Source organism: Panthera tigris, chromosome A1 (assembly GCF_018350195.1).
Source record: "Panthera tigris isolate Pti1 chromosome A1, P.tigris_Pti1_mat1.1, whole genome shotgun sequence".
Lineage (NCBI taxonomy): Eukaryota > Metazoa > Chordata > Mammalia > Carnivora > Felidae > Panthera > Panthera tigris.
Window position 1 is genome coordinate 135,676,345 of NC_056660.1, and position 27,967 is coordinate 135,704,311.

The 27,967-nt window shown below is 41.8% G+C and overlaps 1 protein-coding gene across 1 annotated transcript in view; it reads left to right on the forward strand.

Annotated features, from left to right (window-relative positions):
- Nucleotides 1–2,262: 2,262 nt before the first annotated feature.
- The window catches only part of MCCC2 (methylcrotonyl-CoA carboxylase subunit 2), a 71,751-nt gene continuing 46,046 nt past the window's right edge, over nucleotides 2,263–27,967 (forward strand). The window contains exons 1-6 of the mRNA XM_042988022.1: nucleotides 2,263–2,561; nucleotides 11,212–11,278; nucleotides 14,978–15,062; nucleotides 17,590–17,691; nucleotides 25,947–26,074; nucleotides 27,755–27,867. Coding sequence (XP_042843956.1) covers nucleotides 2,433–2,561; nucleotides 11,212–11,278; nucleotides 14,978–15,062; nucleotides 17,590–17,691; nucleotides 25,947–26,074; nucleotides 27,755–27,867 — 624 coding nt within the window. The 5' untranslated portion in view covers nucleotides 2,263–2,432. The remainder of the gene's footprint in view (nucleotides 2,562–11,211; nucleotides 11,279–14,977; nucleotides 15,063–17,589; nucleotides 17,692–25,946; nucleotides 26,075–27,754; nucleotides 27,868–27,967) is intronic.

Sequence of the window (27,967 nt, forward strand, 5' to 3'; positions counted from 1 at the left end):
ACATTTATAAAGAAGAACTAATACCAATCATCCTCAAACTTCTACAAAAAATTGATGAGAACACTTCCTGATGCTTTCTGAGGCCATTATCCTGATTCCAAACCCAGACAATGACACAAGAACCTTACAGACCAATACCCTTATGTATGCTGATGCAAAATCCTCAATACAACACTGGTAAACTGAATTCAGCACCATAATAAAAAGGATTATACACCATGACCAAGTGGGGCTTATTCCTGGAATGCAAAGATGATGGTTCAACGTACCAAAACTGATCAATGAAATATACCACATTAACAGAATAAAGAAGAAAACAAGACACACATGATCATTTCAAATGATGCAGAAAAACATTTCACAAAATTCAACACTCTTTCCTAATAAAAACAATCAACTAACTAAGGATACAAGAAAACTACCTTAACATTATAAAGGCTGCATATGAAAAATGCACAGCAAACATCATACTCAGTGATGAAAGACTGAAAGTGTTTCCTCTGAAGATCAGGAACAAGGCAAGAAGGTCCACTTTTGCCACTGCTATTCACATAATGCTGGAAGTCCTAGCCAGAGCAATTAGGCAAAAATGAGAAATAAAAGGCATTCAAATTGGAAAGGAAGAAGTAAAATGATCTCTTTGCAGATGAGAAATAGGTAGAATATCCCTAAAGATCCACCCCCGCCAAAAAAACCCTGTTAGAATAAATGAATTCAGCAAAGTAGCAGGATACTGTTAGAATAAATGAATTCAGCAAAGTAGCAGGATACAAAGTCAACACACAAAGATCAATTGGATTTTTATACACTAATAATGAACAAGTTGAAAAGGAAATTACAGAGACAATTTCCATTTACAATAATATCAAAAATAATAAAATACCAAAAGCATAAAATAAGAATTAACCAAGGAGGTGTAAAACTTGCCCAATGAAAACTACAAAATATTGCTGAAAGAAATTAAAGACACAAATACCTGGTAACACATTCCATGTCAATGGACTGCAAAACTTAATACTGTTGTCAATATATTTAAAAAAAATTTTTTAATGTTTATTTCTAAGAGAGGGAGAGAGACAGAGAGAGAGGGCGCTAGCATGTGTCGGGGAGGGGCAGAGAGCGAGGGAGTCACAGAATCTGAAGCAGGCTCCAGGCTCCGAGCTGTCAGCACAGAGCCGGATGCAGAGCTCAAACTCACAAACTTTGAGGTCATGACCTGAGCCAAACAGGCGCCCCATTAAGATGTCAATATTATCCAGTGTGAACAGATTCAATGCAATCCCTATCAAAACCCAATGACATTTTTTTTTCAGAAACAGAAAAACCCATACTAAAATTAATACGGAATCTCAAGAAGCCCACCCCAAATAACCAAAAACAAAAACAAAACACCTGAAAGAGAAGACAAAGCTGGAAGACTCATGAAATTATAAGACTCAGTGCCAGAAGAGCAATGGACACAGGAGACACTGAAGAAATATTTGCTGAATGAATGAATAAATATGTATCTTCTTTAAAGTGTTTTGTTTCGGGGCGACTGGGTGGCTCAGTCGGTTAAGCGTCCGACTTCGACTTCGGCTCAGGTCACGATCTCGCGGTCCATGAGTTCGAGCCCCGCGTCTGGCTCTGCACTGACAGCTCAGAGCCTGGAGCCTGTTTCAGATTCTGTGACTCCCTCTCTCTCTGACCCTCCCCCATTCATGCTCTGTCTCTCTCTGTCTCAAAAATAAATAAATGTTAAAAAAAATTAAAAAAAAAATAAAGAGTTTTGTTTCTCAGGACAGCTTAATTGCCTGTTCGGTTTCCAGCTCTCCCATAGGGATAAGATTTTTCAAGTGCCAGCCCCTTTCTTTTTTAAATATGAAATTTATTGTCAAATCGGTTTCCATACAACACCCAGTGCTCAACCCAGTGCTTATTCTCAGTTTTTAAGAGTCTCTTATGGTTTGGCTCTCTCCCTCTCTAACTTTTTTTTCTTTTCCTTTTTCCTTCCTCTCCCCCACAAGCCCCTTTCTATTAAGAGGGGAAGAAGAAAACAGCACGAGGAAAACCAAGAGAGACGATTCTCAAGATACTGAACCTCACCTAGCCAGCACAGCACGCAGACAGAAAAAGGGGCAAGGGGAAGATGGCTCCGCCTCCGGACCGCAGAACTCCCGCGCTCGCGAGGGGACAGGACCTCGCGGTGCTGCGCCTCTGTCGCTTATTGGCTGAGTTCGGGGGGCGTGGTGCGCAGCGTCAACCTTTTACGGCTGGCGAGCCCACGCACGTGCCGTGGCTGGCCTGAGACTTTGGGGTGTTTCAGGCGGGTTGGGCTGCAAGGACGCGAGCTGAGCTGTATCCCGAATCAGGGAAGCCGGCTGGGAAATAACCAACTCTGAACCTGCGCGGGCCGCTCTGTTGCACTAGTTCTTCGCTCCGGGCCGGCTGTCATGTGGGCTTCCCTGAGGTTAGCCCTGCGGCCGTGCGCCCGCGCCCTTGTCCCCGGGCCGCGCGCTTATCACGGGGACTCGGTGGCCACACTGGGTACCCAGCCGGACTCGGGTTCTGCCATCTACCAGGTAGGCTGCGCGAGCTTTCCGGCGGCCCGGGCCTGGAAACCCCTGACTGAGCCTGTGACTCCTCTTCCTGTGTCCGCCAATGTGGGCCGGACAAGGAAGCCAGTGAACTGTGGACACACTTTAACAGCTCTGTTCTTTTCTCTGGAGCCTCCAGTCATGATTCTGGGACACAGTAGGGGTCGTGAAGTTTGCAGAGGAAGATAGTTCCAAATAAAATATATCTTAGTTCACTTTTAGCACTGGCACTGTGTTTTGTATCTTTGAAATCAGTGGTTCTCAAAACCTGACTTAGCATTGTCAGCCGAGGAACTTGATGAATATACGGCTGCGTTAAGCCCCGGCCTGGATCTTTGGGGTCTCTGGGGTGGGATCCTGGTGTTTGCGTTGTTAGTGAAGTCCTGAGGGCTTGGCGAAGTCCAGCTTTGGGAACCACTTGCCTGGTACAGATAGGGTTGTGCTTACCAGACTAGTTAAATAGTTGGTTATGTTAATAGAACATACTTATCGCACGCTGTCTTTGAATAACCCTTTCTTGGAATTGGGAGGTATAACAGCGTCACAGAAACAGCTTGTGAAATTTCAAAGCCGGGAAATTCCACCCTATCCCATGGTTTCTGAGGTTATACAGATAACATTTAAGTTGTACAAGTAACTTTCAGAAAAGACATTTTTATTTATTTATTTATTTATTCATTTATTTTAACGTTTATTTATTTTTGAGACGGAGAGACAGAGCCTGAATGGGAGAGGGTCAGAGAGAGGGAGACACAGAATCCGAAACAGGCTCCAGGCTCTGAGCTGTCAGCACAGAGCCCCACGTGGGGCTCGAACTCAGGACTGTGAGATCATGACCTGAGCCAAAGTCGGCCGCTCAACCGACTGAGCCACCCAGGAGCCCCCAGAAAAGACATTTTAAACAGTTTCCTTACATCAAAAGAAAATAAGCAGGCTGAAGCAAACAGTATCCAGTGAGAGGGTTCCAAAAGTCTAGATTTTCTGGGGTCAGGAGAGAACTGTTTAATTCAGAAATATTAAGTGGTTTCTTTGGTTTAGTCAGTATGTTAGGTACTTGGTATAGGTCATAATTTTGTGGGGAAGGTGAACAAGAAAGCATGTACTTACAGTGCATTGTGGTAAGTGGTATCTAAAACTTGAAAAAGGTGGTTACAGAAAGCCACAGATACAAAGTAATGAGTGAGTTGGATCTTGATTGTTGTTGGGTCAGAGCTGGCCAGGTTCAGGGTGGAGAAGGAGAGGCAAGTCTGTACAAACTACGGAAGTTATGAGAACATAGATAACCAAGTTCTGAAAGCATATAGAGGGTATGAGGACTTAGAAGTAATGACTAAGGAATGGAATTGATGGAGTTGATGAATTCATGGAGTAGATGAGATTAAATAGTGGAGCGTCTTGCATGCTGAAGCCACCTTCAGATTTCATTTTGCAGGCTGTCTGCTAAGATATTTAAGTAGGGAAGTGGCAAAATCCTATGGGATGTGATCGAATCATTAGTGTGGTGGCAATATGGAGGAGAGACTTGTTTCTATTTTGAATATGACTTCTTGGCTGGGTGTTCTTCTGGTTGCTGTAGACTTCTGACATTTTCCAGAGTTTCTGTAAGGTTATTTTAGCCAGTTTTTGGTTGTTTGGGCATGTCTCTGTGGGAGAATGAGGGCCTGGAGCTTCCTGGTCTGCCATCTTTTTGGCTTTAGGTCCAGGCCTGTGTTTTGTTTTGTTTTGTTTTGTTTTGCTTTTTTAATGTTTATTCATTTTTGCAGGAGACAGAGACAGAGTGTGAATGGGGAAGGGGCAGAGAGAGAGGGAGACAGAATCTGAAGCATGCTCCAGGCTCAGCTGACAGCACAGAGCCCGAACTCACGAACTGCATGATCATGACCTGAGCCGAAGTTGGAGGCTTAACTGACTGAGCCACCCAGGCGCCCCGAGGCCTATGTTTTTGATGGTGGCTGTTAGCTAGGGGTTTGGGGGTATAGGCCTGAGCATATAACTTCTTTCTCTGTGTAAAATGTTTAATGTTCTGGTCCGGTCTGTGCACTAGTAATTAGAATACGGAAGTAGTTGTGGTATGATGGGAAAGGCCTTAGTCTAGTATTTCATGTATGTTAAAAACTAAAAAATAACATATTTCCATGGAGAGAAAAAAAAAAAAACAGGAGGGAAATAAGCTAAAGTGTTAACAGTGGCCCTGTGAGTGGGCAGAGACAGTGTGGCATAATGGTTTAAGAGCAAGGTTCTGGAACTAGTGAGCCTTGGCTTAAATCCTGGTTCTACTACTTGTTAGCTGAGTGATTTTGGACTAGTTACTTAACCTCTCTGTACCTCAGTTACCTCAATTGTATAATAGCATTAATAACTGTGCATATCTTATAGAACCATCAGGACAATTAGTGGCTGCCTGTAACATTGCCTGGGACATAATAAGCCCTCAAGAAGTATTAGCTCTCGCAACTTTTCCTTCCCTCCGTGATGTCATCTCAGGATCTGTTTAGCCAGCTTTTCACTTCAGTAATGCTGTATAGCAAACAATCCCAAGATCTCTGTGTCCAAAAGAACAGATACTTATTTTTTGCTTTGGGATCAGGGTTGGTTGTGGTGGTTCTTCTCTGGGCAGCGCACCAGATTCAGGTCTGCTGTATTTGTTTTTTATTCCCGAACTCAGACCGAAGGGGCAGCGGCTACCGAGGGATGCTTCTCTCATAATGGAAGGCTGGGGCTCAAGACGGGAGTATGGAAACACTGTCCCTTTTAGAGCCTTTGCTTGCAGTTGGTACACTGTCACACTTGCCCACATTCCACTGGTCAAAGCAAGTAAAAGGGACAGACTCATAGACTGTGGGTGGGGAAGGATAATCTCACACTGAACCTTGGCAAGGATGAGAGGGACAGAAGAATTTTGAATAAGTAGTACATTCTGTCTCATGCTGTAGAGGTTGCCACATAAGCTCCACCTATTATGTCTGAGTTCAGGGACAAAGAGGAGGAAGGGAGAGTAGGCGAAAGGACACCCTCACCTGTTTGTTTTCTTTTTAAGAAGCCTTTCTAGAAGTCATGCCTAACAACTTCTGCCTCTATTTCATTGGTTAGAATTTAGTCACATGGCCACACCTGTCTACAAAAGGAGGCTACAGTGTTTTACTTTTCCAGCCAGGCATGTTGTTACCTTGAATAAAATTGGGATTTCATCATTAAGAAGGATGGGAAGAATGGATATGGATAAGCAGCTCTACGTGTCTGCCACAGATAAACAGTAGAGAGAGAGTGGATGTGTTCTTATGTTGGATGTTAAAAGATTTCACTTAGGTGTACCCTTGTCTTCTGGGGCCACCAGCTCCAAGTAGTAAACTTTGAGGCAAACAAAAACCCACAAGAGGGGAACAAAAAATAAAGCCATGCCTTGGGTGGGAGATGGCACCTAGGAGCCCTGGACACAGTCTGGTTTCTCTCTGCCCAGTTTTCCTAGTGACTAGGAATCCAAACTGCCTGCTGTCACTTCTCATGGCCATATGCTTCAGAAAGCCTTGGCAATTGGTGACAATTTCCTTTATTTCTTAATTGGAAGACTGGCTTAGCTAGGATAAAGATCCCTTGTATAAGTAGCTTTAGGTTTGATTGACTTTGTTCTAAATTGGGCAGTGTCATAGGCTATAGCAATTGTACCTTGCGTTTCAGCCCACTTTAGTAGAGAATTACTTGTTTTCTCTGTGTGTATGGAACTACTCATCAGTTCTGAACTTTGGTGCCTGTGGTTTGCAAAGTTGACAGAAGACTGGGAGGTAGAATGCAGGTGGAGGGGCATCAGCTAATTATTATTTTTTTCCACTTTAAAAAAATTTAGAGAAAGAGGGACAGAGGGAGAATCTTTTTCTTTCTTTCTTTTTTAAAAATATTTATTTTTGAGAGAGAGAGGGAGAATGCAAGTTGAGGAGGGACAGAGAGAAAGGGAAACACAGAGTCCAAAGCAGACTCCAGGCTCTAAACTGTCCTCACAGAACCCAATACAGAGCTCAAACTCATGAACTGTGAGATCCTGACCTGAGCCAAAGTCCGACGCTCAACCAGCTGAGCCACCCAGATGCCCTGCAGAAGGAGAATCTTAAGTGGCAAGTGGAGCCCCACTCAGGGCTTGATCCTACAACCCTGGGATCATGACCTGAGCCCAAACCAAGAGTCGGATGCTCAGCCGACTGAACCAACCAGGCTCCCCGAGGTCAGCTAATTCTTGATGAGTTGGGGGAAAAATAAGAAACTACGGCACAACAAAATCCCATCAGCCTCTAGATCTGCAAGGGAAGAAGAACTTGTTGAAGGATACTGGGAGGACGCATTTAACATTGTGGGAAAAATCTAGGGGACAAAGAGAACATGTCAAGGCAAAAAAAAAAAAAAAAAAAAGATGGGCGAACTTAGAAAAGGCTTAGTTTCAGAAAATTTCAGAATTTCAGAAAAGACTTAAGAAATATCAGTCGCTTGTGGCTATATAGACCTTCCATAGAATCCTTTCAAATAAACTGTAAAAAACTGTAAACTGTAAACTTCCTCTGACAGCTGAGGAAGTGTCTTCACTAATTGGATATTTGATTTTATTAACAGAGTATTGGTATGCAGTAATGGTCCTCATCTTTTGGAGATTTGGAAATACTTACAGAGGAAGTGTTATGTCTGGTATTTTCTTCAAAATAATTCAGGGTGGGGGCAAAAATAAAAAAACTTGGGCCATTGTGGATAATTGTTGAAGGACATTGGCTACATTTATTATACTAATCTTTTTTGCTTTTGTATATGTTTGAAAATTTCCAGGAAACAAAGTTAAGTTTCTTCTATTTTTAATTTTTGTTGATTTATTTTTGAGAGAGAGACACAGAGCATGAGTGGGGGAGGGGCAGAGAGAGAGGGAGACACAGAATCGGAAGCAGCCTCCAGGCTCTGAGCTGTCACCACAGAGCCTGACACGGGGCTCAAACTCACGAACCATGAGATCATGACCTAAGCTGAAGTTGGACACTTGACTGACTGAGCCACCCAGGTGCCCCTAAATTTCTTTTATTAACAACAATGACAAACCCCATTAAAGAGGAGCTGAACATGTTAGAGAAATCCCTGCCCCTTCACTTTGCCATACTGTAACCTGTCTATTCATTTTCTAGTGCTGTTGAGCTAAATAAGTTAGGACTGAGAAGAAGATAGTATGTCATAATGACTGGATGGACTTGTTTGAGAATTAGCTGCAAATAATGTCACTGGAAAAACTTTTTTTTCTTCATCCTATCAATTTTAAACTAACAATATAAGCCTACTCCAAGGTAAATGTGTTAGCTTTTCACATACCTTGCTGAGACAGTAGGTATTCAGATTTTTTTTTTTCCATTAGCACCAAATTCCTTTTATTGAACTTGGAGTCACATGTTGAACAATATATGTGGCTTCTCTTTTCTTTCCTACAGTGTATTTTTCAGATTATCTTTTAACCTGACTACTAGAAAGTGAAGAGACACAAGGGTTAACAGTTTGGATGAGGTTCTTTTTCAGAAATTCCTTAAACTCAACAGTGAGCAAATCTTTTGTTGAATAACCATAGACTCACATGCTGAGAGTGGCAGAGAGAGAAAGTGAAATTCCAAACAGTGGAGCATTTGAGAAGGCTGCCTATCCTCATGAAGGCGCTTTACCATCCGTGGGGATTCTTGAGATCAAGGTTTCTAAGTGGCTGCTGGCTGGCTCAGTCAGTAGAGCGTGTGACTCTTGATCTCGGGGTCATGTGTTCTGGCCCTATGTTGGGCATAGAGCTTACTTAAAAAAAAAAAAAAAAAAAGGTGTCTTAGACATTTATGAGGTGGATTTTTAACCTTAGAATAAAGGTAAAAGTGACAAGTTAGACTTTAAGCACAAAACCAGCAAAAAATATTTACTTGTTGCAGTAAAATAATCTGCTTTCCTTTCCACTTAGCAACATAGTCATCAGACCTTTTCCTCACCCTGTGTGTTCAGCAGCACAGAGGGGGCGCCCAGGGCCTGAGGCCAGAGTAGCACCCAGCCCTGAGCCACAGAGCTGCAGCGCAGGGTCGGGTGAGAGAGTCCATAGAGAAGATGCCCTTTAGCTACAGATAGGAGTTGGCCACCAACTCCGTCCCCCGGAGCTTCCTTACCACTCTGTTTTGTTCATACAAGGAGGTCTTCCCCTTACAAATTCCCTCTGCTGCGTCTCTCGCCGATGACAAAGGAGTTCAGGACTCAGCTCCTGCTTACTAGCAGTAGTTCTCAGCCTAGGAGGCTGTCAGTACCGAGGTTGGATGTTAGGTTTTGAAAGGCTGCTCAGTCTCTTCATACATGTCAGGTGGCATTACACACGTTGCTCTAATGCCATCTCTTGGTGATGGGCTGAACAGACACGCTCCAGTGCAGAGCTTTGTTTCTGTCTGAGGCAATTCATGAAGTTGGGAGTTTCTGACTTTGCTAACTGTGAATAAAAAGGATCTCTAACCTAAGCTTTGTAGTAGAGCGAAGTTTTCAGCTTCCACTGCCTCATGCTCTTAATATCAGCAAATACTATGGTAATCTGAAAAAATTCTGGTGATAAAAGAACCCTTTGCCTATTACCAAACCCCCCTTTTGGTAGGTTTCCAATTTGCCTTGAGGGTAACTCAGAAATGGAGACTATGGGCCAGTGTTCCTCTGTTTTTGGTTGGATATTTAAATCGTTTGGGGAACCTTTATGGTGCTTAATGCCCAGGCCACATTTGTAACCAATGACATCAGAATCTCTGAGGGTTTGTTTTTATTTTTATTTTTCAAAGCTCCCTAGTGATTCCAATGTCTGTCAAGGTTGGGAAACAACGTTCTAGGCGAGTTACGGAGTTCTGTTCCCACAGGTTGTCTGCCGTAGGACAGGGCTTGGGAGACCTAGCAGGGAAGTCATCACAGGGCTGGCAGGCAGAGATGGTTCTGAGGTTGGGACCTCCCTGATCCAGGGCAGAGGTTCTTTCCCTAACAATCTGCTGCTTCTCCCTTTTTTATTTTCTGCATTTTGCAGAGCAAGAGAATGTAGCAGAAACCTTGACCTTGGGAGCTCTTAGAGCTGTAGAAAATAAATAATAGAGCTCTGTTGTAAACATGGTAAATTCTTCTAATTTTGAGCAGCTGGCAAGCTGCTTAGTATTGCATCATGTAAAAGGAATTAGATCATCAGAGATGTTAAAGACATCGTGGGGAGCAAAATGTATTAGTGGGTTAAACTCTGAATTTTCACAAAAACTAGCTACTTAATTCTTGGTCTAAAGTAATATACTGATCAAACAAAATTTACAGAAGGTGAAAAATTAGGCCCTGTACCCTTTTTCCACCTCTCACAGTTTATATTTTCTTGTCTGTTACTCTAGAAAATTTCTAAAGATGTGCAAACATAGAGTTTTGTTACTTTTTATTTATTTATAAATTTTTTTTTTTAGTGTTTACCTTTGAGAGAGAGAGAGAGAGATGGGGGGGCGGGGAGGCACAGAGAAAGAGGGAGACAGAATCTGAAGCAGGCTCCAGGCTCTGAGCTGTCAGCCCAGAGCCCAACACAGCACTCGAACTCGGAACCCATGAGATCATGACCTGAGCTGAAGTCAGACGCTTAATTGACTGAGCCACCCAGGTGGCTCTTGTTCCTTTTTAAATATAAAATAGGATCTGTTGTGTTTCCTGGGCTCTGTTTTTAAGTGTAATTTGTCAGTTAGCAAGTGTTTTATTTTAATGTTTACTTATTCATTTAAAAAAATTTTTTTAATGTTTTATTATTTTTGAGAGAGAAAGAGTAGGAGAGGGGCAGAACAAGAAGGAGACACAGAATCTGAAGCAGGCTCCAGGCTCTGAGCTGTCAGCACAGAGCCTGACACGGGGCTTGAACTCACAAACTGTGAGATCATGACCTGAGCCGAAGTTGGACGCTTAACCGACTGAGCCACCCAGGGGCCCCTTATTTATTTATTTTGAGAGAGAGTGAGCATTCGAGCAGGGAAGGGGCAGAGAGAGAGAGAGAGAGGAAGACCAAAAATCCCAAGCAGCTTTTGCAAAGTTAGTGAAGAGGGTGATGTGTGGCTTGAACCCACGAACTGTGAGATCATGCCTTGAGCTGATATCAAGAGTCAGATGCTCAATCGACTGAACCACCCAGGTACCCCCAAGTATTTCTGCATTGGTTGGAAACTTCTTAGGGCAGTGGTTGATGGGACAGAAAAAGGAAGATGGCATTTTAATTCTCAAAGGGCTTATATTCCTTAAGATAGGAAAACAAATAGAAATGAATTAAGTTTGGTCAATGCTGAAGGAAGAAAGATGGTAAATGAGTAGGAGTGACCAGAAATGAGAGGTGTTACAGATGAGAGGGAACATGAATTGATCTCTAAAGAGGGGTAATATTAGGATTGATGGACTGGAGAGGGAAGGTGGTAGTGAAGGGGAGCTTGGGCAGAGATGGAGAGGCAGGAGTCATCCTTTCCATCCAATGGATTGACCACATGGAGGCCACATGGGTAGGTGTGAGGCCACATGCAGTGACACATGATGTTCACATTAGCCCTTACTTTGGTTTAAAAAAAAAAAGATAATTGCTTTCTAATATTACTCTCCCTTTCTTTCTTTGCTTCTGTTTTAGGAAAACTATGAACAGATGAAAGTACTTGTAAATCAGCTCCATGAACGAGCACAGAAAATAAGATTAGGTAAACACTCATTTATTCTTCCTTTTATGCTTCTAATGAAAATGTTCCTTGATAGTTATTGGTTTTAGGAAAAACCAGTAGCAGTAAGCTTTGACTCTTCAAGACTGTTTGTTGGTGTGCTGACATTTCATTTTTTCCTGTTGTCAGTTTTTTTGCTCTTACAGCATTGCCATTATGTGGGAAAAAGTAAAATTTCAGATTCATCAATTTAAAAAGTTTTTTTATGTTTATTTATTTTTGAGAGAGACAAAGCATGAGCGGGGAAGGGGCAGAGAGAGAGGGAGACACAGAATCTGAAGCAGGCTCTGGGCTTGAGCTGTCAGCACAGAGCCAGATGCAGGGCTTGAATCCACAAACCAGGAGATCATGACCTGAGCTGAAGTCAGACGCTCAAACAACTGAGCCACTCAAGTGCCCCTCCGATTCACTAATTTTTAAAGTATTTCTGCTTAAAGGTTTATTTCAGCCACAGCATCCATTAAAATTTTTGTTTTACCTGAAGCAACTGAAACCTTTTCTGTTCATTAGTTATATTCATCCTATATACTAATTTTGCATAATTATGAATTTTCTGCTTTGTTATATAACTTGGAAATAATGTCTATGTGGGTTTATTGCTGATTAAATAAATGATATTTCCTATGAACTTGGCAAATTGTTATTATTTTCAATTTTCAAATTGTGGACATAATAGACACCCTTTTGCTTGGAAGAAATTGCATCATGGGGAATGTAAACTATTAATGTATAAACAATTACAGCAAATTCTGCTGTGCCATTATTGGTCAATGCAAAAATTTACTTTAGAAGGCTTTGTGAGTTGAAACTAAAAGCTATTTCTAAAATAAGTTGTTTTTTTTTTTTTTTAAGCTTATTCATTTATTTTGAGAGAGAGTGTGTGTGCCTGCTTGCACATGAGAGCAGGATATGGCAGAGAGAGAGAGAGAGAGAGAGAGAGACAGACTCTCAAGCAGGTTCTGGGCTCATAGCACAAACGTGGGGCTTGAACTCACAAACCATGAGATCATGACCTGAGCAGAAATCAAGAGCTGGATGCTTAACATACTGAGCCCCGTAGGTGCCACTGTAAGTATTTTGATAGATTCTGAAGTGCTTAGCTGTATAATGCTGCGTGATAATTACTTTACCAATATGGAAAAGCACAAATAATTTTGGTGGTTAAAACAGGGGACTTGTAATGACCTAAAGATGGTTTTTGAAGACTTTTAAAATGGAAGTTAACTCCATGCATACAGTTCTAACAATGCATGTCACAGTTGAAGTGACATTTGTGCTGTACAGGCAGAGGCAGACAGATGTGTTGATTAAAAGATGCTTGGGGCGCCTGGGCGGCTCAGTCACTTAAGCATCTGACTCTTGATTTCAGCTCAGGTCACGAATTCATGGTTTGTGAGTTTGAGCCCTGCATTGGGCTCTGTGCTGACAGCATGAAACCTGCTTGGAATTCTCTCTCCCTCTCTCTCTGCCCCTCCCCTGCTGGTGCTCATGCTCTCTCCCTCTCTCTCTCTCGAAGTAAATAAACTTAAAAAAAAAAAAAGATGCTATAGGGGTGCCTGGTTGGCCCAACTCTTGATTGCGCCTCAGGTCATGATCTCGGTTGTAGAATCAAGCCGAGTGTGGAGCCTGCTTGGAATTCTGTCTCCTTCTCTCTCTGCCCCTCCCTCACTTGCACGTGCATGTACTCTCTCTCTCTCTCTCTCTCTCTCTCTCTCTTTCAAAATAAAGAAACATTAAAAAAAAAAAGCCACATCCTGTAAACTGTAAAATGCTTCCTGATTTCAGGGATGTTAAAAAGTGTGAACAAAATGTATATATTAGAATGAATGCAATATGGTAAACGAGCTAGAAGGAGAAGGGCTTTTCAGTCTCCAAGTATGTGGAAATGGAGATAGTGCAGAATCTTTGAGAATAATCGTTGGAAAACTAAGATGCTGTGTCATGTTGTTTTTATGGCTATCCACATATCCCAAGTCAGTTTAAATGCCAGAGGAGCAGAGCTCTGTAATCTGAAAATCTGCTTCAAGGATAGCCCTCTTTCTGATTTTCCCTAATAAAACTGGAAGTCACCAGCTGTTCCAAATTGCCAATTCATACTCTAGGTGGAATTAACAAAGAATGGTTTTATCTTAAGTACTTGGAAAACAAATGTGTGTGTTTCTTATCACTTCTTTGTCACTCTACCCTCTCTGGCCTCCTCTCCCCTGCTAGTCCTTTAGTGAGTATTTAGGTCACCTGACTCTCCAAAGACCCTCACCACAAGACCTGGCTTTCCTTTCATTGCCTCAGGTGCATTTTTCTTGTAATATTTAATTTTAAACAATATTATTAAGGTATAATTGACATACAATAAACTGCATTATGTACAATTTGAGTTTTGACATAGGTATATTCCTTGTGAAACCGGCACTACAACCAAGATCATAAATGTGCCTCTCCCAGAAATTTCCTGTGCCCCTTGATAACCCCTCTCTCCTGTGCTCTCCTACACCCAGACCCACCTTAGTAGGGGAAGTCAGGTCCTCTCAGTGGTTGGGAGAAAGAGAAGAGCGGTTTGACTTAATTACACTATTTTGGAACTAAATCTTTGCCTCCTAAAATTATTTTCATTTTAAAAGGTTAAACGTGTAATACAATTTTCTTGGTAACTTTAAGGCAGATTTAATCTTAAAAATATGCCATCTGCCTCTTCAGGAAAAAAAAAATTCCCTTGGGTAGAGGAAAGAGGCCTGGTTTGAAAAACAAGGTAATACTTGGAAGCTTGTATGAAGTAGGTAAGAGCTTGTTTTCTCCCCTAAAAAGCCCCCAAAGAAATAGCTTTTTTAGATAGCTGAACACTTCATGAGCCCCAGAGCGGATTAAGATGAAAGTCGTGGGCACCAGTGAAAATAAACCTATTAAGGTACCGTATGATCCTTCCCTTTCTGGTCTGATGCCTTGGGTTGCTGAGAGTGGGTTATCAATATTCACGAGATACCGAGCCCGGCAGCCATCAGTCTCGGGGAGGGTTGGTGTGCTGTTCACTTCAGGCAGCCTCACCCGGTTACCTCCGTGGGCTCTTTGACTACTGTAGTTTTCTTGGACCGGAGCAACTTGGGGAAACAAAGAAGCCAGTCTCTGAGTGAAGATACTAACAGAAGTGGACTTCTTAGTTGCCATGTTAGGTGTGCAGCTCTCTCCCATTTGGAGACAGTGTAAAAAGTTATGGGTCACCTACCTTTAGGTAAGTCTTGCTGCGCTCATCATGGAGGTCATTTCTAAAACAGGGCTTTTCGCCTGGGACAAATGAAGCTAGGACTTTTTCAAATTTCACATAGTACGTAGCAGAGCGCTAGGTAGTCGTAGGTATTGAACAGATGTGGTGGAGGTGAGGCAGTATTGGCAATGCATGAGTTGCAGAGAAGATGCTATATTATTTCTTTAAGCAATTACCAGTGAATTCAGAAAATGTATGGTACGCTGTGAAATCAGAGATCGACTGATTTTTTTTTTTTTAATGCAAGTTTATTTACTTCAGAAAATAAAGCTTGTGAGTTGAATGGAAGATCTGAAAATTAGCTGTTTCTGAAAAGATACGTTGAACTTTTAAAACTGCTGTATTTTGGGCTGTTTTATGTTTTTCTGGCCTGAAATTACTGGGAGACCTTATATGCTATCAATCTAATCATGTTTTTATTGCAGGAGGCAGTGAGAAAGCCCGAGAACGCCACGTATCAAGAGGAAAACTTTTAGCCAGAGAAAGAGTGGACAGCCTTATAGACCCAGGGTTGGTACAGCCCAAGTGCTAACTCAGTGTTCTCTAATCTGTGGTACTTTCTTAAACAGTTTTATAAATAAGTGATTTAAAATTCTGATTCTTACTCTAAGATTCAACAACAAATGTTTATTGAGAGGCTAAGTGTCAGGCACTGTTATAGGTGCTAGTGATACATGAGTGAACAAAACTGACACAGGTCCTTGTCCAACTGGAGTTTACATTGTAGCAGGAGTAAGTAGAAAGTAAATGACAAATGTAAGTTCTGCAGTATGTTAGAAGGTGATAAATGTCATGGGAAAAAGAAAGACCGGAATAAGGGAGGAGGGTCAAGTTGTAGTTTTAAATAAGGTGGTTAGTGTAGGCCTCATTGAGAAAGTGACATCTGAGCAAAGATTTGAAGGAGTGAAGAGAGAGAGCCCTGAAATACAGTGAAAGAGTGTTAACAGACAGAAGGAATAGCCATTGCAAAGGCCCTGAGGTAGGAATGTGCAGGATATGCTGATATGCTCAAGAACCGAGGATGCCAGTGTGTTTGGGGTAGAAGGCATGAAGGGGAGAGTGGTAGGAGGTAGGGTTCCATTCCATAAAACCTTGGAGGTTAGTGTAAGAGTTTTGGCTTTTTTTTTTTAAGTTTATTTTTATTTTGAGAGAGTGAGGGGTGGGGTGGGTGGGGAGAGAATCCCAAGCAGGCTCTGCACTGTCAGCGCATAGCACGATGTGGGGCTTGAACTCATGAACCATGAGATCATGGCCTGAACCAAAATCAAAAGTCGGAGGTTTAACCGACTGAGCCACTCAGGCACCCCAAGAGTTTTGGCTTTTATCCAGAGAGGAATGAGGAGGCTCTTGGGATTTTGAATATGAAACTGTTACGATCTACGTGACTTTCATCTGAAAAGAGTCATTCTAGCTGCTGTTTGGGGAGTAGAAAGTGGGCAGCAAGGCTGGAAGCACCAAGATGAGTTAGACATCTGTGGCAGTGATTCAAAGGAGACATGATGTGACTTGAACTTAGGATAGTAGTACTAGAGGTGATGAGAATGTCACGTTCTAGGCCCGTCAAGATAGAGCTAACCCAGTGGGATTTCCTGAAGGATTGGAGTGGAGGGAATGCAGGTGGAGAGAAGGGAATGAGGACTCCAAAAGCTTTTTTTTTTTAAGTTTTATTTTTATTTATTTTGAAAGAAGAGCACAGCGGGAGAGGGACAGAGAGGGAGAGAGAATCCCAGGCGGGCTCCACACTGTCAGTGCAGAGCCTGACGTGGGGCTCAAACCCACGAACTGTGAGATTATGACCTGAGTAGAAGTCAGACACCTGACTGACTGAAAAACTCAGTCCTCTTTTTTTTTTTTTTTAAATTTTTAAAGTTTATTTACTTATTTCTTTTTGAGAGACTGAGAGAGCAAGCAGGGGAGGGGTGGTGAGAGAGGGAGAGAATCCCAGGCAGGCTCCACACTGTCAGTATAGAGCCCAATGTGGGGCTCCAACTCACGAAGCGTGAGATCATGACCTGAGCTGAAACCAAGAGTCAGACGCTTAACCGACTGGGCCACCCAGGCGCCCCCGAAAGTATTTTTTTATGACATACACCCATATTCCCAACCTGGAGGCAAAAACACTGTTAACACCAAGTGTGCATCCTTCTAGACTGTTCTTAGGTGTATGTGTAATAGACACTTTTTTTTATAAGAAAAATGGAATCATACTAAATGTGGTGTTTTATAACACCCTTTTTCCCCCTACTTACTACATCTTGAACATTTAAGTAAGTGAGAGGTGGAATAATAGCTACAGTGGTGTGGAGCCTGGTCCCTGGGGTTAGATTGCTTATTAAAACCCAACTCTTGGGGCGCCTGGGTGGCTCAGTCGGTTAAGCGTCCGACTTCGGCTCAGGTCATGATCTCGCGGTCCATGAGTTCGAGCCCCGCGTCAGGCTCTGGGCTGATGGCTCAGAGCCTGGAGCCTGTTTCCGATTCTGTGTCTCCCTCTCTCTCTGCCCCTCCCCCGTTCATGCTCTGTCTCTCTCTGTCTCAAAAATAAATAAACGTTAAAAAAAAAATTAAAAAAAAAAAAAAAACCCAACTCTGCCACTTACTAGTTGTGTGACCTCAGACAAGTGATTCAATTTCTTTTTTTTAGTTTCCTCCTCTGTCAGTGGGGATCATAATAGGATCCACCTCAGGAAGTAGTTCTGAGGTACAAGTGAGTTAGGTTTCTGAAGGTCCTGAAAAAGAGCTGGGCAAAGGGTAGGGGCTTATATAAGTGTTACATGCTATTCTCTTTCTGTACTAATAAACACATTGGTACAACATCCTTTAAAATAGCTACTTAGTGTTCTATTTCATGGCTATACTGTGTAAATCCTCAAAATACCCACACTAGATTTTGTTTAAATATTTTTCTTTTTTGTGGATTTTATATATGTTCAACATGCATGCTTGAAACATTGGCTTGTTAATCTTTTCCACCTATAACTTTAAATATGCATTTTTAAAAAATAACTTCAATTCAGGCAATATCCTTTCTTCCCTGCAGGTCTCCATTTCTGGAATTTTCCCAGTTTGCAGGTTACCAGTTATATGCTAATGAGGAGGTGCCTGCTGGTGGCATTATTACAGGCATTGGGAGAGTATCAGGGTGAGTGTTCTACTTAAACTCCATAATGTGGGCAGGAAAAGATTGACGGGCACAGTCTTCCAGCTGTCACTGCTTTGCATATGAACTTGCAAGTTTTGTGCTATTTATATTATGTAGGGCTGAGGCTTCCTGCCCAGACATGTATTAGATTTATCTGTGGAGATTTAGAGACAAAGATTGAAGGGAAAAAAAAAAAAAAAAACACAGCACAAATTCTGGGGCTCAAATCCAAATCTTCCTACATAATCAGAATCTGCAGGTGTGGGCTTTGCTTATATCGTTTTCCAAGGCTCTGTAGGTGATCTCTTGGACATCTCTGGTGAAAACCACTGTCTTAGAGGAGTCATTCTCTAATTGTGCTCTTCAGGTAGCATCAGCATCACCTGAGAACTTGACAGAAGTGTAGATTACTAGGTCTTCGTAAGAAGTATAAAATTAAATTTTGAGGGTGGGGCCTGGCAATCTGTTTTTTAACAAGCCCTCCAAGATTCTGGAATGCTAATATTTGAGAACCACTCTAGACTTGGGGAATCTAGATTGCTAGAACTTAAATTTACTTGCGTATATTTATGTATGGTCTCACATTTACCATCTCAAGTTAGCATGCCAGGCATTGTAGTAAACACTTCCCACTGGTTGGTTGGTTTTATTTTACTTATGTATTTTTGGGGGAGGGGGAGAACTAGAGCACACATGTGTGTGCAGGAGTTGCAGAGGGAGAGGGAGAATCCTAACCAGGCTCCACACCCAGCATGGAGCCCAGCTTGGGGCTCTATCTCTGCTCTATAATCGTGAGATCATGACCTGAGCCCAAATCAAGAGTTGGACACTTAACTGGCTGAGCCACCCAGGTGCCCCAGTTGTTCTAATGATCACCACAGCTATGTGAGAATGGGTATTACTGTCATCATCCCTGTTCTGCAGGCACGGAAGCCTGCTTGGTAAGATCATAACTGGCCCAAGATCAAGACCCTGGGCAAAGCCCAGCTTTGACCTCAGGTAGATGGACTCTGAGCCTGATACAGTTGCATTTGACTCCGATGCTGGTTTATCATGTGTGTGTTCTCCCACCTTCTCCCCATAATTCGTGCCTTCAGGGGAGGTACGGCCATAGCCATTCACCATTGTTGCTTCACCTTCCTGTACCCCCACAACTCTTCCACTCTTTGCCAGTTATGATCTGCTTAATATTTACCCAGTGTGGAGACACTTTCTTTTTGTAGTCTTAGGGGACACTTAAAAATAAACCTTTCATAAAAGGATAAACTTCATGCAGAGTTAAACTAAATTCATCATCATGAAATATGTAATTAAGCAGGATAGTTACTGTTAATTATGTGTCCAGTCATAATGACAGCAGGTTAGAGCATGCTCTTTCACCTTTCCTGTGCATATATTAATATCTTATTATTTGTACTTTTATATTTTTCATTTTCGTTTTCTTTCTTTGTGCCTTGTTCTCACTTTATCAAGTTTTCAGCTTGGAAGGAAATTGAATTACACTTAAAAGTTGTATGGGTTCAGGAGTTGTCAGCCTCCATTAGAATCCTGGCTTTAGCATTTTGTAGGTGTTTGACCTTTAGCAAATTGCTTGACCACTCAGTGCCTTGGTTTTCACATCTGGAAAATATTCATTATAAATTTTTTTTAATGTTTATTTATTTTTGAGACACAGTGAGAATGTCAGTGGGGAAGGGATAGAGAGAGAGGGAGACACAGAATCTGAAGCGGGCTCCAGGCTCCGAGCTGTCAACACGGAGCCCGACACGGGGCTTGAACTCATGAACCGCAAGATCATGACCTGAGCCGAAGTCGGATACTCAATCAACTGAGCCAACCAGGCGCCCCAAGATAATATGATTCATTATAAAATGGAATAATCATACCATCTACTGTAGAGGGTTGTCATGGAACAAGAGAAAGAAACAAGAAAGGGAAGAGAAACACTTCTAGTCCTTAAGAGATGCATAATACAAGTGTACTTTTGCCCCTGAGAGTAGACAGACTCCTGTAGATGAGAATAGAAGCTCTGTTCCCTGCAGCAAGGTCATTGGTAGCTTCAGCCTGGAGCTTTTCAGAGCCAAATCCATTCATACGGTCATTAAAAACTTTTATACCTTTATTGCTTTCTTATATATTTTTGAGTAGTGCTGCATCTATTGATCTAGGCTCCGTGATACGTTCTGAAGTAGACCCCAAGAAATTTAATGAGGAGACTTGTTGTATGGAATTTTATTTATAAACCAGCTTAGAATCAAGGATTCCTTGCCTGAAATAGTAACTGGCTGATGAATAATTGAGCAGTAGTCCTTTTCTCTGGCAAATTCACATATTTTACGTGGCTTATTAGGTCCTGTAAGAAACAGTCCCTGCCTGCTTTCCTCACCTTACCTTTGTACCTCTATCACTGTGGCCATCCTGCTCTTGCTGTTTCATGAACACGCTAAACGTGTATATATATACACATATATATATATATATATATGTATATATATATATATATGTATATATATATACACACACATATATGGCCTATACTCAAGCCGTTTGCTCTGAATCAAGTGTTCTTCACCTGATTCTTTGATTGGCTTTTGCTCTCCATTCATATTTCCCCTGGAGCAGTGCTTAGGAGCATGCATTCTAGAATCAGACTGCCTAGACTCAAATGCTGGTTTTAACTTGTTGGTTGGTAACATTGGGCCAATTGCTTAACTTTTTTGTACCTGTGTCCTCATCTGTAAGTGGGATATCTCACATACCTAAAGCCTTGAAAGAGCACCTCGTACATCATAAGTGACACGTCAGTATGGGCTGTTACTGTTATTTTTAGCATTCCTTCACCATTATACCGTAACATAGCCCCATCTCAATTACTTTGTTTTATTATATATTTTACCTTGTTTTATTATATGTTCTATAGTAACTAATAATAATAAATATTGTATTACTATAATAGTGTGATTTGTAGATAGATGTATTTAGGCATTCAGATGACCAAAATTTGCTTCTCATATATATTTGGTCTTTGTCCACAGTTCCTGGCTCATAGCTCCCCAAACCCTTGGAAGTACTGAGAGTGGTCATGGTGAATTTTGCGCTATCAGTGAAGGTGGCTTTTGGACCCCACCGCAGGGAGAGCCAACTGTGTGATTAGAGGGTTGGAACTTCTCTGCCGTACTTATTCCCCCAATCCCCACCTTTGGGGAAGGGAGAGGGGCTGGAGATCGAATCAGCTAATGGCCACTGAATTACTCAGTCGTGACTAGGCAGTAAAGCCTACATAAAACCCAAGAGGACTGGGAGCTTCCTGGTCAGTGAGCATGTGGAGATGAGGGCAGAGTGGTGCACCTAAGAGAGGACATGGAAGCTCCCCGTCCTTTCCCCATACCTTGCCCTGTGCATCTCTTCACTGAATGTTAATTTGTGTCTTTTATCATGTCTTTGATAAAACGGTGAACTTAAGTGTTTAAGTGTTAAGCCTTCTAGCAAGTTAAAAGAACCTAAGGTGGAGGTCGTTGGAACCTATAGTCTGTAGCTGGTTGGTCAGGAAGCACAGGTCACAGCCTAAGCTTATGATTGCCATCAGAAGTGGGGGGTGGAGAGCAGTCCTGTAGGACTAACCCTTAGCCTGTGGAATATGATGCTGTTTCCGAGGAGATCATGTCAGAATTGAGTTGAATTCTCAGACACCAGCAATACCCCCGCAGAGTGTCCGAGAATTGTTTGATGTTGAATGTGGGTGAACCCTCCCCCGCACATTGGGACTGGAAACCCAGAAAGAATTGGTGTGTGTAGAATTACCTAGTTTTATTACGGTGTCATAGCACATATAATCAGAAATTACCTAACAGATTTGTTGTGTGTTTTTGCTTCCCCTAACTGATCCTTTCCACTACAGTGGGAGCTCTGTGACATCAGGAATTTTGCCCTTCTTGTTCATTCCATGTCCTTAGTTTCTAGAAAAGGACAAGGCACATAGAACACACTTAAAAAATATTTGTTGGGGACACCTGGGTGGCTCAGTCGGTTGAGCGTCCGACTTCAGCTCGGGTCATGATCTCACAGTCTGTGAGTTCGAGTCCCGCGTCGGGCTCTGTGCTCACAGCTCAGAGCCTGGAGCCTGTTTCAGATTCTGTGTCTTCCTCTCTCTCTGCCCCTCCCCCACTCATGCCCTGTCTCTCTCTCTGTCAAAAATAAATAAACATTAAAAAAAAATTAAAAAAAAAATATTTGTTGAATAAATGAATGGATGTCAGGGGTTATTTTATAGGCCAAGTTATATCTCTTGTGGTTATTTCCAGAATGAGATAGTGAAGTTGTATCACACTTACAGGATGATGCTCTGTTTTTCTTTTCTTTATTTGGGGGCTTGGTGTGGAATCCCCCTTACTCCACAGTGATTTCAAGTAGGTAAAGACAGGGAGCAGATTCCACTGCACATTTTAAACCATGTGATCAGAAGTCTCCTCCCAGACACCAACTTTCAAGTCGTTCTCTATTCGCATCAACCACAGGGTTTCATACTCAGCGTATGCATTTTGCCCCACGAGACTCCTCTCCATTATGACGCTGGCCAAGGAAAGACTTACCTTTTCCCTAGAGCTGTGCCAGTGTTAGATATTATGACTGAAAAGGTTCACTCATTTACTAGGTGTAAAGTAGCAGTTCATTGTGATTTACACGCACCTTTCTTACGTAAATAGTGTGGTTGTATATATTGTCACCACTCTTTCTCTGGCCAATGCTAGATGCCCAAACTGGTTTAAGAAAAAAAGAATGTATTGACTCTTAGCTGATAAGTGTGAACATAGCTGGATGTAGGAGCTCAGACGGTGTTATCAGGTCACAGGTGTGTTTTGGTTTTACTCCCAGGCAAGCTTTCTAAACCCAGAGGCAGAGCTAGCCAGAGATACCCCAGTTTCTGTTCTGTAAGGTCAGTAGCTGAGGTAGGAGAGCCCCAAAGGGGTTAGGCTTGGGGTCCAAGCACTCCCCCCCTTTTTTTTTTAAGTACTTATGTTTTATGTTCAAGTTCAAATGATTCTTTTTTCTGATATTTATTTAAGAAAACTTTTTTGAACTTAATGTTTATCTTATTGTCTTGTGGTTCGAGTTAGGGGTCCAGTCACCCAGCTCTCTTCTTAGAATCCCACTTAAATTCCTTAAATTAGATAATCCAGAATAACAATAGCTAACATTTATCCAGTGTCCACTATGTGCCAGGGAATATTTTAAGTATTAAATGAATATTTTTTTATTAAAAAAAATTTTTTTTTAACGTTTATTTATTTTTGAGACAGAGACAGAGTATGAACAGGGGAGGGGCAGAGAGAGAGGGAGACACAGAATCTGAAATGGGCTCCAGGCTCTGAGCTGTCAGCACAGAGCCCGACGCGGGGCTCGAACTCACGGACCGTGAGATCATGACCTGAGCCGAAGTCGGACGCTCAACCGACTGAGCCATCCAGGCGCCCCTAAAAAATTTTTTTTAATGTTTATTCTTGAGTGAGAAAGAGGGCACGAGCAGGAGAGGGTCAGAGAGAGAGGGAGACACAGAATCTGAAGCAGGCTCCAGGCTCTGAGCTGTCAGCACAGAGCCCAATTCGGGGCTTGAACTCACTAACTGTGAGATCATGACCTGAGCCAAAGTCAGACACTTAACTGACTGAGCCACCCAGGTGCCCCAAGTATTAAATGAATGTTAAATCACTGAAATAAGTATGAATATTATCCTTATAAAATAGATACTACTGTTATCCCTATTTAAAATTTTTTTTATCACGTACAAGTGAAACAACTGAGGTATATGAAAATCAGCTTTCTTGAGGTCACTCAGGAGTAAAAGTAAATGGGGGCCCACGCCCCTTGCTGAGCCACACTGTGGACTTTGGGTAGAAGGAGCTGGTTCTTTTCTATACCTTTGAAGATAGGCTTTGGGGGCCAGTGTCACTTGAACCACATGGATTAGGTAAGAGGCAGTGTCTGAAAGAAAGTTTAGTTCTGTTGCCAAAATAATAGATTGTGGGTATACAAAACCAGTAGATGTACAATGCAGTCTTTTTGTGGACTAATTTTATTTTTTATTCCGTAACAGGTCTGTGACCTTTTTTGTTTGTTTGTTGGTTTGTTTGTGAAAGAGAAAGAGCACGCACAGCATACACATGAGCTGGGGAGGGACAGAGGGAGGGAGAGAATCCCAAGCAGGCTCCATGTTCAGTGCAGAGCATGACGTGAGGCTCGATTCCATGTTGCTGAGATCATGACCTGAGCCGAAATCCAGAGTTGGATGCTCAACGTGACTTAGCCACCCAGGTGCCCTTGTGACCTTTTAATAAGCAAGTGAGAGTGGCTCTGTCTCTTGTGGCTCAGTCTCTTGTTCAAGGTCACATGTTCAGCAAGTGGCAGAGCCAACATTTCACCATACTCCATACTCCATACACCATACTCCACCAGACTCCATAGCCTGGCCCCTTTCCTGAATCACAGCTTCTTAAGGTTTTTTAGGGCACCACCCCCAGGGCGGGGCAGAACAGTGCACCCTGTAGGTGTGAGATGATAGCCTCAACAACCTGCCAGAGCATAAATTTCCTTTGAAATCTAATTTGTTTACTAAAGTCATGAAAAATTGGCAGTCCACTCTAAAATGCTAACTGTAATGTGGAAAGAAGCTTTATATCAATAAAATAGATGCTCTAAGGAGAGGAACCCTTTTATCTTGTGGGGAGCACTGCTGGCCACGTACCCTAATGCGAGCAGTCCGTTGCTACCTGAGGCCGCTGTTCAGTTGCTGTTCTCTACTTTATTTTCAACAGGGATTCAGTGACTCACTTTTTAGAATTCTAGAGAATATAAAGTGAGGTTTTAAAGCATATCATAAATAGGAGTGCCTGGCTGGCTCAATTGGTGGAGTGTACAGCTCTTGTATTTGGGGTTGTAAGTTCAAGCCCATGTTGGGTGTAGAGATTACTTAAAAATAAAATCTTAAAAAAAAAACAGAAATATAAACAAGATTACATTTTTATTTTTATTTTTTAATTTTTTTCAATGTTTATTTATTTTTGAGACAGAGAGAGACAGAGCATGAACGGGGGAGGGGCAGAGAGAGAGGGAGACACAGAATCCGAAGCAGCCTCCAGGCTCTGAGCTGTCAGCACAGAGCTGGACACGGGGCTCGAACTCACGAACTGTGAGATCAAGACCTGAGCCAAAGTCAGACACTCAACCGACCGAGCCACCCAGGAGCCCCAAGATTACATTTTTTTTAAAGAACCCACTGTTGTTCACTCAGGTTTCCTTCCGGTTTCCCGGCAGGGTTGAGCAGTTTGCCTTATAGGTGGTTTGCACTCACCACTCTGCTCTTCGTGTCCTCCTTATGGGCGTGGCACTCAGCTCAGTGGTTCTGGTGAGAAAGGGCACCACTGATGATGCACTTTAGTAAGTTTTCAATACACTATTTTATCTTACTTTTTACTTTTTTCAAGTGTGGCTTTTAAATTTTATTTTGAGAGAGAGGGAGGGAGAGAGAGACTCCCAAGCAGGCTTCACACTGTCAGTGCAGAACCTGGCGTGGGGCTCCAATTCACGAACTCTGAGATCATGACCTGAGCAGAAATCAAGAGTCAGACACTCAGCTAACTGAGCCACCCAGGTGCTCTCAATATGCCATTTTATACTTTGCATCTCTTGTTACTTTAAGCACGATAGATATTGTGTTTTAAACTTGTTTTAGTTTTTTGAAAAGCATGTGGTAGTAACTTTCATGAAGTGCATGAAAGCATGTGGTAAGAACTTTTGAAAATAAGAAAAGTAAATTCTCTTGATGGATCAGTTTTCATTTTTGCAAATTACCATCCTAAAAGGAAACTTGGTGGTTTATTATGAGAGATTTCTCACCCTTGAGACTTGGATTTTTTTTGTGTGTATATTTTATTATTGTCTCGCTAGGATCATTTCATTGAAAGAACCATTATGAAATGTGGCTGAGGTTGTTAGTTTTTCACTGCTAATAGAGGACCGATGACTCTTTAAAAGTCAAGTATGAGTTTGTAAACTTGTTAAAAGTGATGATATAAATGAGTATGTGGACTTTGATTAAAGCTTGCTTTCATATCATGAGATCATCTGCTAATGACTGTCATTGGTGATATGTACTAGAAGTTGAAGGTTGCATTGGAGTGTCTTACAATGAAATGTACTTGGCCTTTTAACTTTGAAGAAGTCTCTCTTATTCTCTTTGTGATGAAATTTCTGTCTTTCAGAGTAGAATGTATAATTGTTGCCAATGATGCCACCATCAAAGGAGGGACCTACTATCCCGTGACTGTGAAAAAGCATTTGCGGGCACAAGAAATTGCAATGCAAAACAGGCTCCCCTGCATCTACTTGGGCAAGTCACAAGAGTCGTAAAATGAATTATTTTTAGGTGGTAAAATGCAAGAGTGTTTACAAGGTTATATGATGTCATCATTTTTTTTTTTTTTTTGACAGTGTAGGGGAGGGACAGAGAGAGAGTGGGACAGAGGATTTGAAGTGGTCTCTGTACTGACAGCAGAGTCCCATGTGAGGCTTGAACCCCAAGCCAGGAGATCATGACCTGAGCCAAAGGCGGGCTTAACTGACTAAGCCACCCACAACCCCCCATCATTGGGTATTTTTAAAAACTGTTGGTTTCTTCCATAATTACAAAAGAAATGCATGCTCTTTGCTGAAAACTCAGGAAGAAAATGTGAACAAGAACTACCCATAACAACATCACTGAGGAATAACCTGTGACAGTATTTTCATGTATGCCAGTTTTTTCTCTACATGGGTGTAGATTTTTTTCTTCTATATATTTTCTTTTTGTCTTAACCTTAATGAGTTCAAACTGTGAGAAAATAATAGTTAATATTTATGGATCTCTTGAGTGCTAGGTACTAATTTAAATGCTTGAGTATGTATATAATTTTCAGCAAATGCAATTTAAGAAATTTAATTTTTAATGAAAGTAAATTTATATTTGAAATTAAAATACACTTAAATCTAAGGGTATTTCAAAAGGAACATAAAAGCAAGGCAGTTTAAAATTGGCACTGCCTGGATAATGGTTTAGTTTGGTGAAATACCAGCATATATATATTGTTCATTTTTGCAAGTGTTTGTACAGGTACTGACTTAGAGATTTTTTTCGCTGCAAAAGTGCATTTACCTGGGTGACTCACAGTGTGAACTTTGTTTTGCACATACAGAAAACAGCAAATGAGGCCCTACTGTTTACAGGTGCTGTGCCAAACACTGTAGGTAATGGAGTAAAGAGTATTATGTTGTCCCCATCTTGGGCAAGCTTAAATGCACCAGAGACAGGATGTCATGTACTAAATAACAACAAAAGACATGATGATTGTAGGCAAGAGTGGTGGGCATAGGACTAGCTAACTTTTCACAGCATTGCTATTTGCACTCACTCTGTGCTGAACTAAGTAAGCGCTTTTTATACATTATTTCATGTCACCCCAGGAATAGCTTCCTGGGAGAGCTACCGTTGTTACTTTGATTTCACAGGTGAGGAACAGGAAGCATAGAATGGCTAGGACATGTCGGTAATCACACAGATATGAAGTAACCAAGCTCTCTTCCAAATTCAGCTGACCTTCTTATCCCCCACTCAGCCCTGCAGTATAAACAGTCCCAGAGACACTATGTGACAAACTGTCACATGAATAATGCGTGTGGCTTTGCATTGGTTTAAAAGAAAGAAAGATACTTTTTTTTTTTTTTAGCTGAACTGGTTAAAAATTTGTGGTGTTTCTGGGGCTTTAGCTGGTCCTCAAAGGAGAGAATGTCCTAAATATTTCAAGTGGAATTTTGCACAGGGAGGAGAGCCTAATGGATTTGATGAAAACAGTGAATTTTTTGGCTGCGTTGGGGGACTGGAGAAAGATCCTGTTGAATAGTTCAGAACGGTGATAGGGCAAGTTTTGTGTGAATGTGATGAAGAACTGTTGCTGTCAGTGGTACACGTCTTCCTTTGTACAGCATGTTTCGTTCATTCAGACGTACTTATTTCTGTTATTTCCCTTGTCTTCAGTTGATTCAGGAGGCGCAAACTTACCTTGGCAAGCAGAAATATTTCCAGATCGAGATCACTTTGGCCGTATATTCTATAATCAGGCAATTATGTCTTCTCAAAATATTGCACAGGTAACTTCTCATTAATGAAAGGTATTGTTTTTTTGCTCCAAATGCCTTTGCCAGCTAGATAGCCTGAGATGATTTAAAACAGAATTTAACACAGAATGTA